Raw genomic sequence first — 14,578 nt, forward strand, 5'->3', positions numbered from 1 at the left:
TGCAGGGTTTGGGGAGCAAGATGTGGGAGCCCCTTCTGCTGTGCGCCCCCTGCCACCACCACCCCGTGGCCGAGGGATGGGCTCCCACGTGGACCTCTGTAACGGCCCTCTCTCCTGCCGTGCTCCCCTCATAGCGGATCCTCTCACAGCCGCCATGGCCAGCGGCAGAGATTTGGACAGCGAGCAGGCGGTGCCCGACGAGGAGAAGGGACCAGACGTGAAGGCTGTGCAAGCCCACTATCTCCGCAGCCCCTCACCCAGCTTGTGAGTATGCTTGCGGCGGGCACTGCCATGGCCTCCTGCTAGCAGGCGGTAGAGCAGCTTGCCCTCCCTCCTCTTCCGCCACCTCCTCTCCGCACAGGCGTTTGGATGGAGACGCTTCCCTGAGGCAGGGGTTAGCATACGAGCAGGGAGACAGGCGGGAGAGACAGGGCTCCTGCACTAATTCATCCATCCCGCTGAGAGAGTACACACACGCAGTGGGGATTAATTGCAGAAGGCGTTCCTATGGGGTGGTGTCGTTGCTCTTCCCTGTCTCATCCTCTCGCGTCCACCCGCGCGCTGAAACTTCTGATCCAGATTTCAACTCTTCCCAAATTCAGCTTTGTCTTCCTGTCCGTTATAAGGACCTGTGGATTTTTTAATGTTGATATTAACCTTTCCCAGCCCCAGAGAGACTGAGGAACTTCAAATCTGGGTTTGGGTCAGCGCATCTTTGGCTACTGGCTTCAGGCACTGAACAGGAGGCTGTCACAGTGCAAGCAAAAATTGAGTTACCTCAAGCAAACCAAGCATGATTAGATGTGTTTTCACCTAATATAAGGAAAAATGCATCCCTTAGTACTCTTTTCCTAAAGCAAAATGCTCTTCAGGGCTTTGTGTACACTTTGAGATGCTTTAGCTGAAGGCAGGGAGTAAGGATCGAGTTTAAAAACAACCTGCCCCAGTGGCCCTTCAGCAAGTAGGAGGTTATGAAATGTTTCCCATTAACTGTGGAGCACTGCAGAAAAATGAAGATAGAGTGCTTATTTCATTTAACTACATGCTTTTTAAAATTGTTTAGGAAGTTCACTGAGCTCACATAAAGTAAAATTATGTATTGAACTTGGTAAATCACTCTCCTACTGTTCATCAGTCACTCAAAATGAATAGAAGCACCTCTCCAGTTTATTTTCTTCCCTTCCCTTCCCTTCCCCCTTCCCCTCCCCTTTTTTCCTTGCTGTCAATGCTGAGAGCAATGATGAAAACGCCAAGGTCCTTCCCAACCAGAGCGAAACCCTTGGAGCATCCAGGCTGGGGCAGTTTGCACCTGTGTGTTTCATGGCTGCTTGGGGCAGCCCCAGGTGAAAGTGCTGAGGCTGTGGGGGCGGATGACTACCAGCTGTTATCTTTTGATTGAGCTTGGAGGCAACCTTTACAGCAAAGTGAATTAAAGGCAGGGCATAGTTGCAAATGTGTGTCATGTCCTGTAAATGAGGCTGAGAGTCCCCTTGCTCACCTCATAAACTCCTTTGAAGAGCTAGAAAGGGATTACTTTCCGTCATGGTTGACAAGTGCTGGAACACCACTAAATAACGAGACCATTAACTGGTTTCCGATGGCGGTGCCTTCCATTTTGATTCTGGAGAATGAAAGCAGTTTAACTCTCCAGACACTTTGCTGCACCTTGACTGCACATTAATTGCCCTCCCTCCCCTGCGTTAATTAAACAAAACATGTTGCAAGTACCGCGAGCCTGCATTGCCAAGTATCTTTTGTGATGGCAGCAAACTTGTCCCGATGATCTGTACCATCTATCTGGAAGGAAATGTAGAGGGTGTGCATCAGGGAAAAAGCTCTGTAAAATATTTTAAGATAGTCTGAGGAAGAAGAGAAGATTTGCTTGGACTGTGCAGGTGGACCCAGATGAAAATAATGTTTTCAAGATTGTGGCCCTTTTTTGCTTAACAAAAACTTAGGTAAATCATACTGTGTGTCGAAGAACTCCCTTCAGAGGTGTTTGTGGGTTTCATAGTTGTTTCTGAGCTGCAGTTAGACACCATCATGTGAGTGGAGAGACTGACCACAGATTCAGGCTAATGAAGTGACCAATGTACTGAGTGTTGAGGGAGAGATTCACAGCTTCAATCTTAATGCTTGCCTTACAGCTTGTGAGAACTCAAAGGATGCTCGTAGGCAGTTAGCTAACAGAAAAAAAAAAAAAAACCAAACCAAAAAACCCAACACCCTTCTAGCATCATTGTTTTGAATTGTTCAATAAATTCTAGTTAGGACAATGTTTATGTATGTCTGTCTTAAGTGAGAGCTACTTGCGAGACTGTTCCTTGTGATCCATCCCCCTCCCAGTCTCAGACCAGACACTGATCTTCTCTACCCTGAAACTTCACCACTCCATTGTCCTGCGCTCCCAGCCCACTGCAGCTCCTCCCCATGGGAGGTATCCTGCAAACACTGGATAGCAAGGCATATTTGAAGCCTGTAGTGCCATCCTGGAGAGCAGAGTGGGGGTGAGGGGTGGGAGAAGAGCTGGAGCTTCAAAAGATCCTCACTGCTCCAGTTCTCTGCTGCTTTCTTCTGGAATGGGTGAAAAGGGCTGAAGTCCTGGAGATGGGGTCCCAGTAGAGGACATTTGCCTGACAGGCGGCATGGTTGGTTGGCAGGTATTCAGTGATATCGGACACCGATACCGAGAGCATCTTCATGGAGCCAATCCACCTGTCATCTGCTGTGGCTGCCAAACAAATAATCAATGAAGGTAAGAAGAGGAAGGGTAAAAGAACTGTCTAAGTAACAGAGTCTTGAGTTGCACTTGTTTTGCCTTTCTCATCCAGAGATCCTAAAATGATAAAAAAGCCTTTATGAGAAAACTCCACATGAGGTAGAGGTGAAACCCACAAAGAAATAACAATTTACAGAAAGGTTTGGTGGCTTCCTTTGAAGTTGTGCACTGAACCTGGCAGAATCATGGACCACAGTGGTGAATACAGTTTGACTGCTGGTTGCTTGCTGCCACAAGCTGGATAGAATAAAATAGAACAGAACAGATTAAACCAGAATCTTTCAGTTGGAAGGGACCTACAACGATCACCTAGTCCAACCGCTTGACTAATTCAGGGTGACCAAAAGCTAAAGCACGGTATTAAGGGCATTGTCCAAATGCCTCTCAAACACTGACAGGCTTGGGGCATCAACCACGTCTCTGGGAAGCCTGTTCCAGTGTTTGACCACCTCTCGGTGCAGAAATGCTTCCTAATGGCCAGTCTAAACCTCCCCCAGCACAGCTGTGAACCATTCCCACAGGTCCTGTCACTGGATATGAGGCAGAAGACATCAGCACCTCCGTCTCCAGTTCCCCAGCTGGGGAAGTTTTAGGGAGCGGCCACCTTCTTCTGGGGCTGGAGCAAGCGTGCACGTAACTCCCAGGCCTTTGGCCGGTGTGGGTCTCTGGGCTGAGAGGACAGTGCAATATGCTCTTCCCATTGCTAACTACCTTGAGGCTGCTAGAAAAGCATGTGCAGGCACACACTGCAGACGGGATGGTGTGATGTTACTGGGAAAAAAAGCAGGCCACAGGGCTTGTCCCAGGAACAAAGAATGACAGGTGCTGCGGTTTAACCCTGGCCGGCAACCCAGGGTCATGGTCGCTCGCTGCCCCTCACGCAGAGGGATGGGGAGGAGGATCGGGAAGGAACGTAAAACTCAAGGGCTGAGATAAGAACAATGTAATAGGCAAAGCAAAAGCCGCGCACGCAAGCAAAGCAAAGCAAACCCAGGGATTCGTTCCCCACTCCCCACGGGCAGGCAGGGCTCGGCCATCCCCGGGACAGCGGGGCTCTAGCACACAGAACAGTGACTCGGGAAGACAAACGCCATAATGCTGGATGTCCCCATCTTCCTTCTTCCCCCAGTTTATATAGCCAGCATGACGTCCCATGGTAAGGAATACCGCTTTGGCCAGTTGGGGTCAGCTGTCCTGGCTGTGTCCCCTCCCAGTGTCCCGTGCCCCTCCAGCCCCCTCGCTGGCAGGGCCCGAGAAACTGAAAAGTCCTTGATTTAGTATAAACATTCCCTAGGAACAACTGAAACCATCAGTGACTATCAACACTGTTCTCACACCACATACGAAACACAGCCCTGCACCAGCTACTGAGAAGAAAATTCCATCTATCCCAGCTGAAACGAGGACAACAGGTCATATATTTGCATTGGTTTTACATACTCTTAGTTACAATGTCAGTTTATTCCAGAACTGAAGACAACGGACACCAAGGTAGATTCAGTGTGTCCCAGCATGTTAGAGTCTGCGCGGCAGCTGATGGTGGAAGACCTGTACAACCGAGTTAAGGAAAAGATTGATGACACCAGCTTGTTTAACACACCATGTGTGATGGACTTGCAGAGGGCACTTGTGAAGGACAGGCTGGAGACCCCCAGGGATGCTGTGGATGAAGTCTGGCCTAATGTCTTCATAGCAGAAAAGTGAGTGCCAGCTTTTGTCATGAAGTTGCATGAGATTCCCAGTGATGGGAAGGGTCAGATGGAACCACTGAAGGCATAACATATATTACATGCATCTAATACCCTGCATCCCTAGAGAGCCCCACAGTGTTTTTCAGATACGCTCACAAAAACCTCTGTGTGCTGAAAAGTAAATACTTCTGGAATAGAATCAGCAGCTTTCCTGTGCTATTTTGTTGCTTCCACAATTTAGGAGAGGAAAAGGCAAATGAGCCCAAATTACACTGTTCTGGTGGGAGTTTGGTCCTGAAATGGGGACTAAAGTCTTCGTTATGTAAAAGAGAGTGAAAAAAAGAAATACCGTAGCAACTATGAAGTGGAAACGGTTAGGTCTTCTGTACCATGGCTCAGCTGTCTGAGACAACTGTGCAAGTGGCCAGACAATTAGAAAGGGATATAGTGTAAAGCATCAATTACAGAGTGATAAAAATTGAGAAATAAGTAAACAGCCAGAACCTAGGATGGCAGGATGAGTTTAAAATCAAGCTGCAGTGGAAACTGAGCATGCAAGTCTACTGTTGAGTGCAGGTTTCTCATTTTCTTTTCCCAGTGAGTACTGGGAAGGAATACCTGTAGAACTCTGAAAGGACATTAAGGTCTGAGTGGAGCTGTGTGTTGGATGAGTAACACAGACTGGGAGCTCTGCAGACCTTGTAGCAGACAGCTGCTCCCCTACCCAAAATAGGAGCACTGGTATCTAACATCTGTTTTTTCTTTTCTGAAGAAGCGTTGCAGTGAATAAAAGCCGTTTGAAGAGACTGGGGATCACACATGTCTTGAACGCAGCTCATGGTACAGGTGTATACACAGGACCAGGTTTCTACAATGGTCTGAATATCCAATACATGGGCATTGAAGTGGACGATTTTCCAGATATGGATATCTCCAAACACTTCCGCCCAGCTGCGGAGTTCCTTGACGAAGCACTGCTGACTTACAGGGGTAAGAGGAGAAGATTGTGGTGGTTCCAGACTGCTTGGGAATTAATGGGTGGAAGCGTTACGCTGATAACCAGCCGATGCCGCATTTGTAATTGGGTAGAAGGCAGATACGTTGTCCTCTGCATCCATTACGGTGAACAGTTCTTGCCCGTTTCTGCCAAGCCTCATTCAAAACAGGAGGGGGCAAACGAGTGAGAGGGGGCAGCTCAGCAGCCCCTGCTGCAAGCCCCATGCCTTGGGACTCAAACTGGCTGCAAGCCACTTCCCTCAGCTGTTTTGAAAGTACCCTGCCATTGCAAAGAGGTGAAGCCCTGCTCCAATAAATGTTATTTTTTATACTGATATTAGCTAATATTACATGTATTGATATATTCCTGCACACCATGAGTTTCAGTTTTGCCAGCATGCTTGCTACAATAGAACAGGCTGATTTACTAGAACCATCCAAACAGCTGGGCTGAGCCTCTGGATGTCTACACCCAGGCTACTGTATAATTTGCCGGACTCCAATTCGATGGCAACTGTTATTCTGTGGAGCTCCAGCACATACTGGTCATTTTGTTGCATCTTCAATGGATACACATCTTTATGGAATTCAATATGAAAATGAACACCACAACCAGTGATATCACTGGTATTCTTCATATATGTATTCAATGCATTTAATTTTTGTAGAAGCACAACAGGTTACCTCTTAGTAGAAGCGACAGTGAGAAAAGTGGTAAGTTTTGTTAGCACACAAGAAAAGTTGAACCGATTTTAATAGCTCACCAACAACGTGTGGAGGGACACTCTACCCACCTATGTTCTTCATCATAACTCCCGTTGTTACCCTTGGCATAGGACAGATGCTTACTGCTGCTGGCATTCATCGACCCTTCAGCTTACTAACCCAGCAAAAATGACAGCCCAGCAGGGAAGAGATGGTTTTCCGTTGGATTAGTGAGCTGAACTGGCTCATTAAAGGGCCAGGTGAGTACCAGAGCCCACACATGGAGGGAGGCACTGAGGCAAAAGAGCCTTGAAAAAAAGCAGAGGAATGAGATCTCCCCCTTTTGATGAGCTGTTAGATAGGCTTTACGGGCTGTTAAAACACTTGGAAGGCAACTGAGACTCTAGATACTAAGAAAGGTGTAAAAGACGCTTTGAGATTGTAGGTATAGGTACCTTAGGTAAATACTTGCAGTACCATACCAGCAGTCAGAAAGGCGGTGTTTAAACTGGCTTCATAAAGCTTCAGTGCAAACAGTTTGATTAAACTGGAGTTAATCACACATGTAGAAACAGTAATTTCAGTTATTTGCAAGCTAGGAAAGCATCATTTACATTCTCTTCATATTTACAAGCTTTTCTTTAACTGTAGTTTGCTATAAAAGTAACTTTAAAGAATGATTCCTCTTTGCCAAAGCTGTTTTCTGCAGGAGGTGGTTTCTGTGTAAATGCCAGGAAACAAAGCAGATCCTCAGCTTTGATTCTAGCTCTTGCAGCCACTGTTTACAGAACAGCGGGTCCCAGCAGTTTGAAGCAGCTGTATCAGTTTGTCAGAGTCAAAATCAGCTCTCTTCCGCTAGCTGCTTGCTTCTCCTATTCCCAGGTATACTGTGACTCTGGCCTCCAGCCAGTCTACATGTAGCTGAGTGTACCTTGCAAAACAGCAGATCTGGATTCTGGCAAAAATGTAATTAGATGAATATGAAATTGTATTTAAGTCCTATAATGCGCCTTATAAAAAAATTATTTGCTTATCCTCCCAATACCTTCTTGGAGGCTAATGCTAATATCTCCCTTTCTACGTATGTGGAAGCTGAAGCCTGGAAAGCTTAAATGTCGTCCCCTAAGTCAGCCAGCAGGTCAAGAACACTGTATCACTTGTCCTTCTAATGCCTATTATAAGCTTTTCGTTTATCTGGGGAAGTGAAGAGTATAGGTGAAAATACAAATATTATTTAGATTGTTGTAAAAAGTGACTGCTCACAGATTTCGAAACGAATGTGCTTTTTATTCATACCTATCTAGATTTTTATTAAGATAAAGTTAACAAATATTTAGTATTGGTTTCAGGCACTGAAACATATAATCTAACACCGTTCAGAGAATGCTTTTGTGCTACGTATCGGAGCAAGATCTCTGTGTTCCTGGAAATAGCTAATTACTTTTGTATTCAATGTCTGTAGGCAAAATCCTGGTCAGCAGTGAAATGGGAATCAGTCGCTCAGCTGTGCTGGTGGCTGCTTATCTGATGATCTACCACCATATGACCATCCTAGAGGCTCTGATGACTCTGAGAAAGAAGCGTGCCATTTATCCCAACGATGGCTTTCTGAAACAGCTAAGGGAGCTCAACGAACAGTTACTGGAGGAACGAGAGCTGGAGCATACTGGAGATGAAGAAGTCACTCCTAGTCAAAGTCCTGTTGTCCCTGCAGGGACTTCTTCCCAGCTGTCTGGAGCTGGGGACTCAGAAAGCATCACGGGAGCCAAAGCCCACTCCATCACAGTAGAAGAAGAGGACACCAGCAGCCTGCTGGATAGCCTTATGAACTCTTCATCAGTGGGAAAAACTAGCTGGGCTTCCAAACACTCCACCCTCATCAGCGAGGAGGAAGAAGAACAGTTGTATGAGGAATGGAGGAAGAAGCATGGCCTGCCTGCAAAGGAGCCAGGAGTTAACCGTGGAAGAAGAACATCTCCAAAGCTTCCAGATCAGGAAGGGGAACAACCTGAGGAGGATGTGGAACAGAGGATCCATGACTGGCAGCGCAGAAATGAGAAATACCAAATGGAGGGTCCACCCAGGGAGGAGGATGGAGATTTCAACATGGGAGGAAGACCTCACCCATCAGGAGAATTCAGTGACGTTGAGAGCGTGAGCAGTTTTGAGATTCGAACCCTAAAACAACAGCTGGAAGCCAGTAGCTTTAGCAGCATGAGGAGGAGCCGCACAGGCTCTATGTCTTCAGAGAGCACTTGGGACATGTGGAACCAGAGGCTTCTGGAGATCGAGAAGGAAGCTGCACAGAGGTATCGTTCTAAGAACAGAAACTGTGGGGAGAGACATTCCCCAGAAACAGGAAAAAAGGAGAGGGATGTGGATGAGGAGAGTGTGTTTTCAGACAGTAGCTCCTTTTACAATTTCTGCCAAAAGAACAAAGACAAGTTGACCCCTCTAGAAAGGTGGAAGATCAAGAGGATCCAGTTTGGCTTTCACAAGAAGGATCTAGAACCATCATCATCATCTGCACCGTCTCCAGCAGAAGATGGCAGCCAAGCAGATGGGGAGGGGGCAGAAGGGAAGAGTTTGTCAGATATTAACCTGACAGCTTACCAGGCGTGGAAGATGAAGCGGCAGAAGAAGGTGGGCAATGAAAACAAGGAGGAATTTGTGGAGTTTGCCAAAATTGAGGATTCTGCTTCAGCTAAAAAGAAGCAGAGGCGTGTGGAGCTCCTTGAACGTTCAAAGAAAGTTTTAGAAGAAAGCCAGTCCATGTGCAGCTGGGAGACAGACAGTACGATGAGTGGGAGTATCCCACTGTCAGCTTTCTGGCCCTCAGCACCTTCTGCAAGTGGTGCCGAGGATGCAGCTTCTGCACTGAGCGTGCAGACAAACAATTCATCGTTATCACAGACCAGGAGCAGCACGGGGGCAATCCAGCCTCAGACGCCAAGTATACCCCTGCCCAATCTCGCAGTTGGCCCAGGAGACACAATCTCCATGGCAAGCATTCAGAACTGGATCGCTAACGTGGTCAGTGAAACCATTGCTCAAAAGCAAAATGAGATCATGATGCTGTCCCGTCCATCATCTGCCATGGCCTCCAGCGTGATGTCAGGAGACATCGGCAGGCGTGTAGATGATGATAAGGTTTCTCTTCTCAGTGCTCAGAGTGGTTCATCTTTTGTTACCTCTCAGCTTCGCCAGCAGGACACGCACAGGGCTGAGTCGCAGTCTGTCCTGTCTTGCAGTACCTCAGCAAGCGCAAGGACAGAAGGGACTAGTTCAAACCTGAAGACAACACAGACAAGCAAGCCACTGTACAGCCTCTTTGCAGATCATGTTGACCTAAAGAAACTCAGGAGGAAGGAGAAGGAGATGCAAATGGAAATGAGAGAGAAAATGTCAGATTATCAAATTGAAAAGGTGATCAGAGACAATAAACGCAGCACTTTATTTAAAAAGAAGGTGACCAAAGGAGAGGAAAACGAAGTAGAAGATGACAGAGAGAGTACAGCAAGCAGCCACAGGCGGCCCTGGCAAGCAGATGTTGACAGAACTGATACAGGCTTCGATCTGTCCAGTCAACCTGCAAACACAGGTGCACCAAAGTCAGAGACAGAGAACGATATTACTAGGTGGCTCAGTGGCCTGAGAGCAGAAAGAGAACCGCCATCATATTATGATCAAAGTGAGAAGGCTAGAGAGAAATACAGCAGATCATCCAAAGTTAGAGAGATGGATTCTGAAACATCCAGTTACAGGTTCTCCAGATCCCAAAGAGAAGAGCTAGACAGCTGTTCTTCCTACGAGTCAAAAGGAGATTCACTGAGAACCATGTCAAAATTTTCCTCTGCTTCTGCCAAAGAGGACAAAAAGATGTATAAGTTCACAAGGTCAAGGGTCAGTGAGACAACAAGTTCCAGAGAAAAGAGCCCAGAGCTGCCTGTTTTCAGCCAAACACCTGAACCGTCCTTTGACTCTGGATCACCTGAGTCATCTACACAGAGTCGAGTTAGATCTCATCATGTGGAGGCGTGTGAAGAGGAGGCCAGGTCGGACATATCAGAATTTGGAGCTAAGAGGAAGTTCACCCAGAGCTTTTCAAAGTCTGAAGAGGATGGAAAGAAGGAGGCAAAAGTGGAACAAAGTGAGGAAAGATTTGCATCTAGACAGTTCTCTCAGTACAGGCGAAGCGTGCGTAAAGAAGAGGAAGAAGAGATGGATGATGATGCCATTATCGCTGCTTGGAGAAGCCGACTAGAAGAAACTACGGCAAAGCTCCGGCGGCGAAGGGAAGAGTGACCAAGATCAGATTATAGGAACGCAAGCAGAGCCACAGAGTCCCTGAATCACTCATCATTATATTTCTGATAATCCTTTGTGGTTTGTAGGGCATTTCCTGCAGATAGTTCTCTTCTTAATCAAAAGCGATAAAGGGAAGAGGTCAAGTTTTGGAAGTGTTTGTGGTTTGTCAGAAAGAAGATGCTAGTGTTAAATGATCAATGTAGGTAGGAACACAATGTTAGAAGCCATTAGGAGCCAGACGATGTTTCAGCAGCAAAAGCAAGTAATGGTGGCACCTCAATTCAAAAGACCAATCACATCCCATTTTGGTTATTTCAATTTCCTAGTCTCGTTAAAGACTGGACATATTTTTTTCTAGGATCTTTTTGATCATAAATGGAAGAAGCCAACAGCCTTTTCTAGGAACTTGAATGTTCCTCTCTTAATCAGTGTTACTTTATACCGCTAAGAAGATACTGCCAGGTAAGCTCCATTTTCTGCACCGGTCTTACAAATGTCTACAGAAGTAACAGTTCAGGAGAATACATGTACTGTTTTTACCTCAATAAGTAGCAGAAGCAAAGTGAAATGCTAGAAAAAAGAAGATGCCTCCTTCTTTTTAGAAGTTCAATGCAGTAACGAATGTATTCCTGTGGTACCATTGTTTTCTGTTAGGTGGAGTCACCTCTGCTCCGGCATGGTTGGTTCCTGCTAATAACTTTGGGTCAACAAAGGACAAACGCGGTAATATTATCAGCCAGCTAAAAATTATGTTCTAATGTAGTTAAAGCGATGGCATTGGAGTTAGGGTTAGGGTTAGTGTTAGGTTAGGCTGGGTTTCTGAAGTACTGGCTTTAGTTTGTTTTACGTATGCAGCTCAGCCTATAGTCATGTATTAATTTTCAACATGATTGCCTTAAAAGAATAAGAGTGATACACAAACTGACCTCATAATAGAATGATGTATAAGTAAAGCATTGGTATAAGGCACCACGTGCCTAAGGACAAAGTGTGCGTCTGTTGAAGGTGGCACTTGGACGCTGGTTTTTAGGAGACGGCAGGTTAGGCTGGTGTGTTACAGGTACCGTGGTGTTTGTATGTGAGCCGCAGAGCCTGCTTTTCGGAATGGGCGGAGGGGGCACAGCCTCCATGTTAACGGAGTACACCAGGCTCTGAGCCGCAGGTCCTGCCGTGCCCTGCAGAGCCTTGTGAGCTTGTGTGACACGACCTGCCAAGCCTGCCACAGCTTCACTGCCTGGCTGGTGCGACGCTGTGTCTTTGATGCATCCAAGTGCCCCAGCTCCCTGTCACCAGTCAACATCCTCCACCCCTCTCCTATAAACACCGAGGCCAGTTTATCCTGATTTCTACTCTGCAATTATCTGCTCCCTCTTCTGTACAGGCTGTATTTTGAAATAACAAAGCCCTCTGGCAGAGCTGAGTGTAAAACGACAATGGAGGGATGATGCAGTATTGCTCCCTCACAGGAAGTTTTGTCTTTCTTTTTCTTGTCATCCCTTCTCCCTCCCACTGCGATGCTTCGAGCTCACCATTATTATTACGTTAGTACCTCTCCCTATTTTATTTCTGTAATATAGACAGTAAGCTCCACAGGGCAAGGGCCTGGTCTTTGTCCTGGTCTGTGTGAGGCCAGGCACATCAGCAATGCTATCTAAATAATGATTACTGATAACAAAATGCAGCTGCCAATTTTCCTAAAGTTAGACTCATTTCTCTCAACTATAACTCACTGATTAGACATTATCTCCGCTTCTCTGAAGGTAAAGATGACTCTTTCTGACAGCCAGGACTAGGGTAAATGATAGCTACTTATTGTCAGGTGAATGGAGTCTCAAAATCCGTTGATTGAACAATAATAGGGGTACAAAAATAAGAGAAAGAACAGATTTTACTGCTGTGGGGTGGGGTTTGGTTTGGGTTTTTTGTTGGGTTTTTTTTTTTTGGCGTAAACTCAGATTACATTTCTGACGTACACAAGGAACATGGTCTTGTTAATGTTTCAGGCATTCAGAGATGCTATAAGGCTTATAATGCACTTCTACCACAATATAGTATGTAACACAATACATCCCTTATTTCTGCATACTTTTGTGAGGTGTATTTTTTTGAAGTAGTGGAGTTTCAGGCTTTGTCACCACGCTGAGATTTCATACTGAATTTGTGCAGTGCGTGTTAGGATAGGCGTTTTCCTCTTCAGCCCTGGTAAAGGCGCTCTGTGGAAAACAACTCTGCTTATGCATATTTGGAGCATGCTTTAATTTCAGTCTGGAAAAGCTCTTCCGTTTCGATGGATCAAAGCGGAAGTGTGCAATACCTTCTGGCACTGACTTTACCTTTTTACCAAAGGCTGGTTCCCTCTGAAAAACCTCTCTCCTGCTTTCTGTGCCTGGCTGCTGTTCTCAACAGAAAGGTCTGTCCTCTGCGGTACTGTAGGGGGCATCTTACACTGTAGAAGATGAGCGTTATATGATGTAGTAATTGGTTTCATTTTGCACTGTACAGCACAGCCTTTGTTTGGGTAGCATTTTGATTTAAACAGTAATCTAGGTCTGCTGCACAAATAAATTATTCAAGACCGAGGGGCAGAATATGGTTCTGTAACAAGCCTGAGCCAAACCATCTCGATAGTGAGTTTTGACCCTTCTGGGAAAGGGTTAAGTGGGTTCTGCTGACTCATTGAGGTAGGTGGCTTATTAGTTCACTTGTGTAAAAGGGAGATAAAAATGGTTTGCTGGGGAGAGGCCATCTAAGATGCTGGCTGAGCAGTCATAAGGGAGAAGCCTTAGAAAGAGCTGAACTTTATTTTCTTATTGCTTATATCCTTGTTAATAAAGCCAAACCCCCAAAGCAATAAGGGGGTGGGGATCATTTTGGACTCTATTCAGTGTACGGCCTGTGCTTGAAAGTGAGATGGGAAAGGCTCCAGCTCGCAGGTATAAATTACATGAAACAGTGACATAAAGACCTTGCATGGTGAAAATATTAAAGCATTCAGTCATAAGACCAATAACCAGGAGAGACAGAAATGGAGAGGTTGAAGGCAGGCTAGAAAGTCAGGTTTTAAGATGAGAATTTAGCAGGAGACAGGGAATCGCTGAAAGGGGATAGGTCTGCACAGACTGTTTCAGGTGACCAGAGCTGCAGAGTGAATGTTTTTTTCAGCAGCGACACTGGTCTGATGCTAGATTAAAGGAGTAAGTACCCAAATTTATCTAGGAAGGATTTTTCAGCAAAGATGCGCTGGGACTGGTGTTTTTGCTCAGCCTCAGTTTGCTGCTGTAGGCAGAAGGGGCTCTTTTGGCGTTGTATAGTGGAAGGTGAAAGTGCAAGGAGCATTCATACAGTCAGTTAAGAATATAAACACAGGGACATCAGAAAGGCTGTACAGGGTCAGACCAAAGGTCCATCTGGCTCAATATCCTGTCTCTGACAGAGAACAACGGTGAATACCTAGGGAAGAATACAAGAGCAGTGATAGAAGTGATATTTCCCCAGCATGATCTCTTCCAGCTTCTAATCATTTGCAACTCAAGGACTTCCTGAGCCAGATGTGATATTTTTGTATTTAATAGCCCTTGATAGATTTTCCTTCTGTGGAGGTGCCTAGTCATTTTTGAGTTATAGCCATTATAGCCTTGTACCCGCTAGCCTCTGTGATCTCTTGCAGCAAGAAGTCCCACAACTTACTCTACCCTGAATACTAAGCCATCTCCTTTTTGTCTGTTCTGAACCCACTGCCACCAGCCTCCTTTAATGCCAGATAATCTCTAGTTAGGATCTACATGCCCCACAAGATTTTACTCCCCTCTATCGTTATGCCCCATCCTTAACTCTCTGTTTTTCAGCCCAAGTTACTCATTCCTGATATGCGACCTGCTCCATGTCTCTGATTATCCTGGCCATTCTTCTCCAAACCCTTTCCAGTTCTACTTTGAGATAAGGGACCAAATCCTCACACAGCTTGCAGGGTGCAGGCGTGGCAGGGATTTATCCTGTGGCATAATGGCGTTCTTGCTTCTGTTCTCTGTTCCTTCCCGATCAACTCCTAACAGTTTGCATGGGGGTTTTCTGGCTGTTGCTGAGCACCAAGGTGATATTT

General features: G+C 46.0%; 1 protein-coding gene across 1 annotated transcript; it reads left to right on the forward strand.

The window, feature by feature from the left end:
• The first annotated feature begins 151 nt into the window (after positions 1-151).
• STYXL2 (serine/threonine/tyrosine interacting like 2) lies at positions 152-12,345 on the forward strand. Its single transcript, XM_005445462.3, has 5 exons — positions 152-264; positions 2,661-2,755; positions 4,248-4,479; positions 5,243-5,460; positions 7,634-12,345. Exons 1-5 carry the CDS (start codon positions 155-157, stop codon positions 10,474-10,476), a joined length of 3,498 nt encoding a protein of 1,165 aa, XP_005445519.1. The 5' UTR covers positions 152-154; the 3' UTR covers positions 10,477-12,345.
• The last annotated feature ends 2,233 nt before the right edge of the window (positions 12,346-14,578 follow it).

This window comes from Falco cherrug, chromosome 2, assembly GCF_023634085.1.
Source record: "Falco cherrug isolate bFalChe1 chromosome 2, bFalChe1.pri, whole genome shotgun sequence".
In the NCBI taxonomy this organism is placed as follows: Eukaryota; Metazoa; Chordata; class Aves; order Falconiformes; family Falconidae; genus Falco; species Falco cherrug.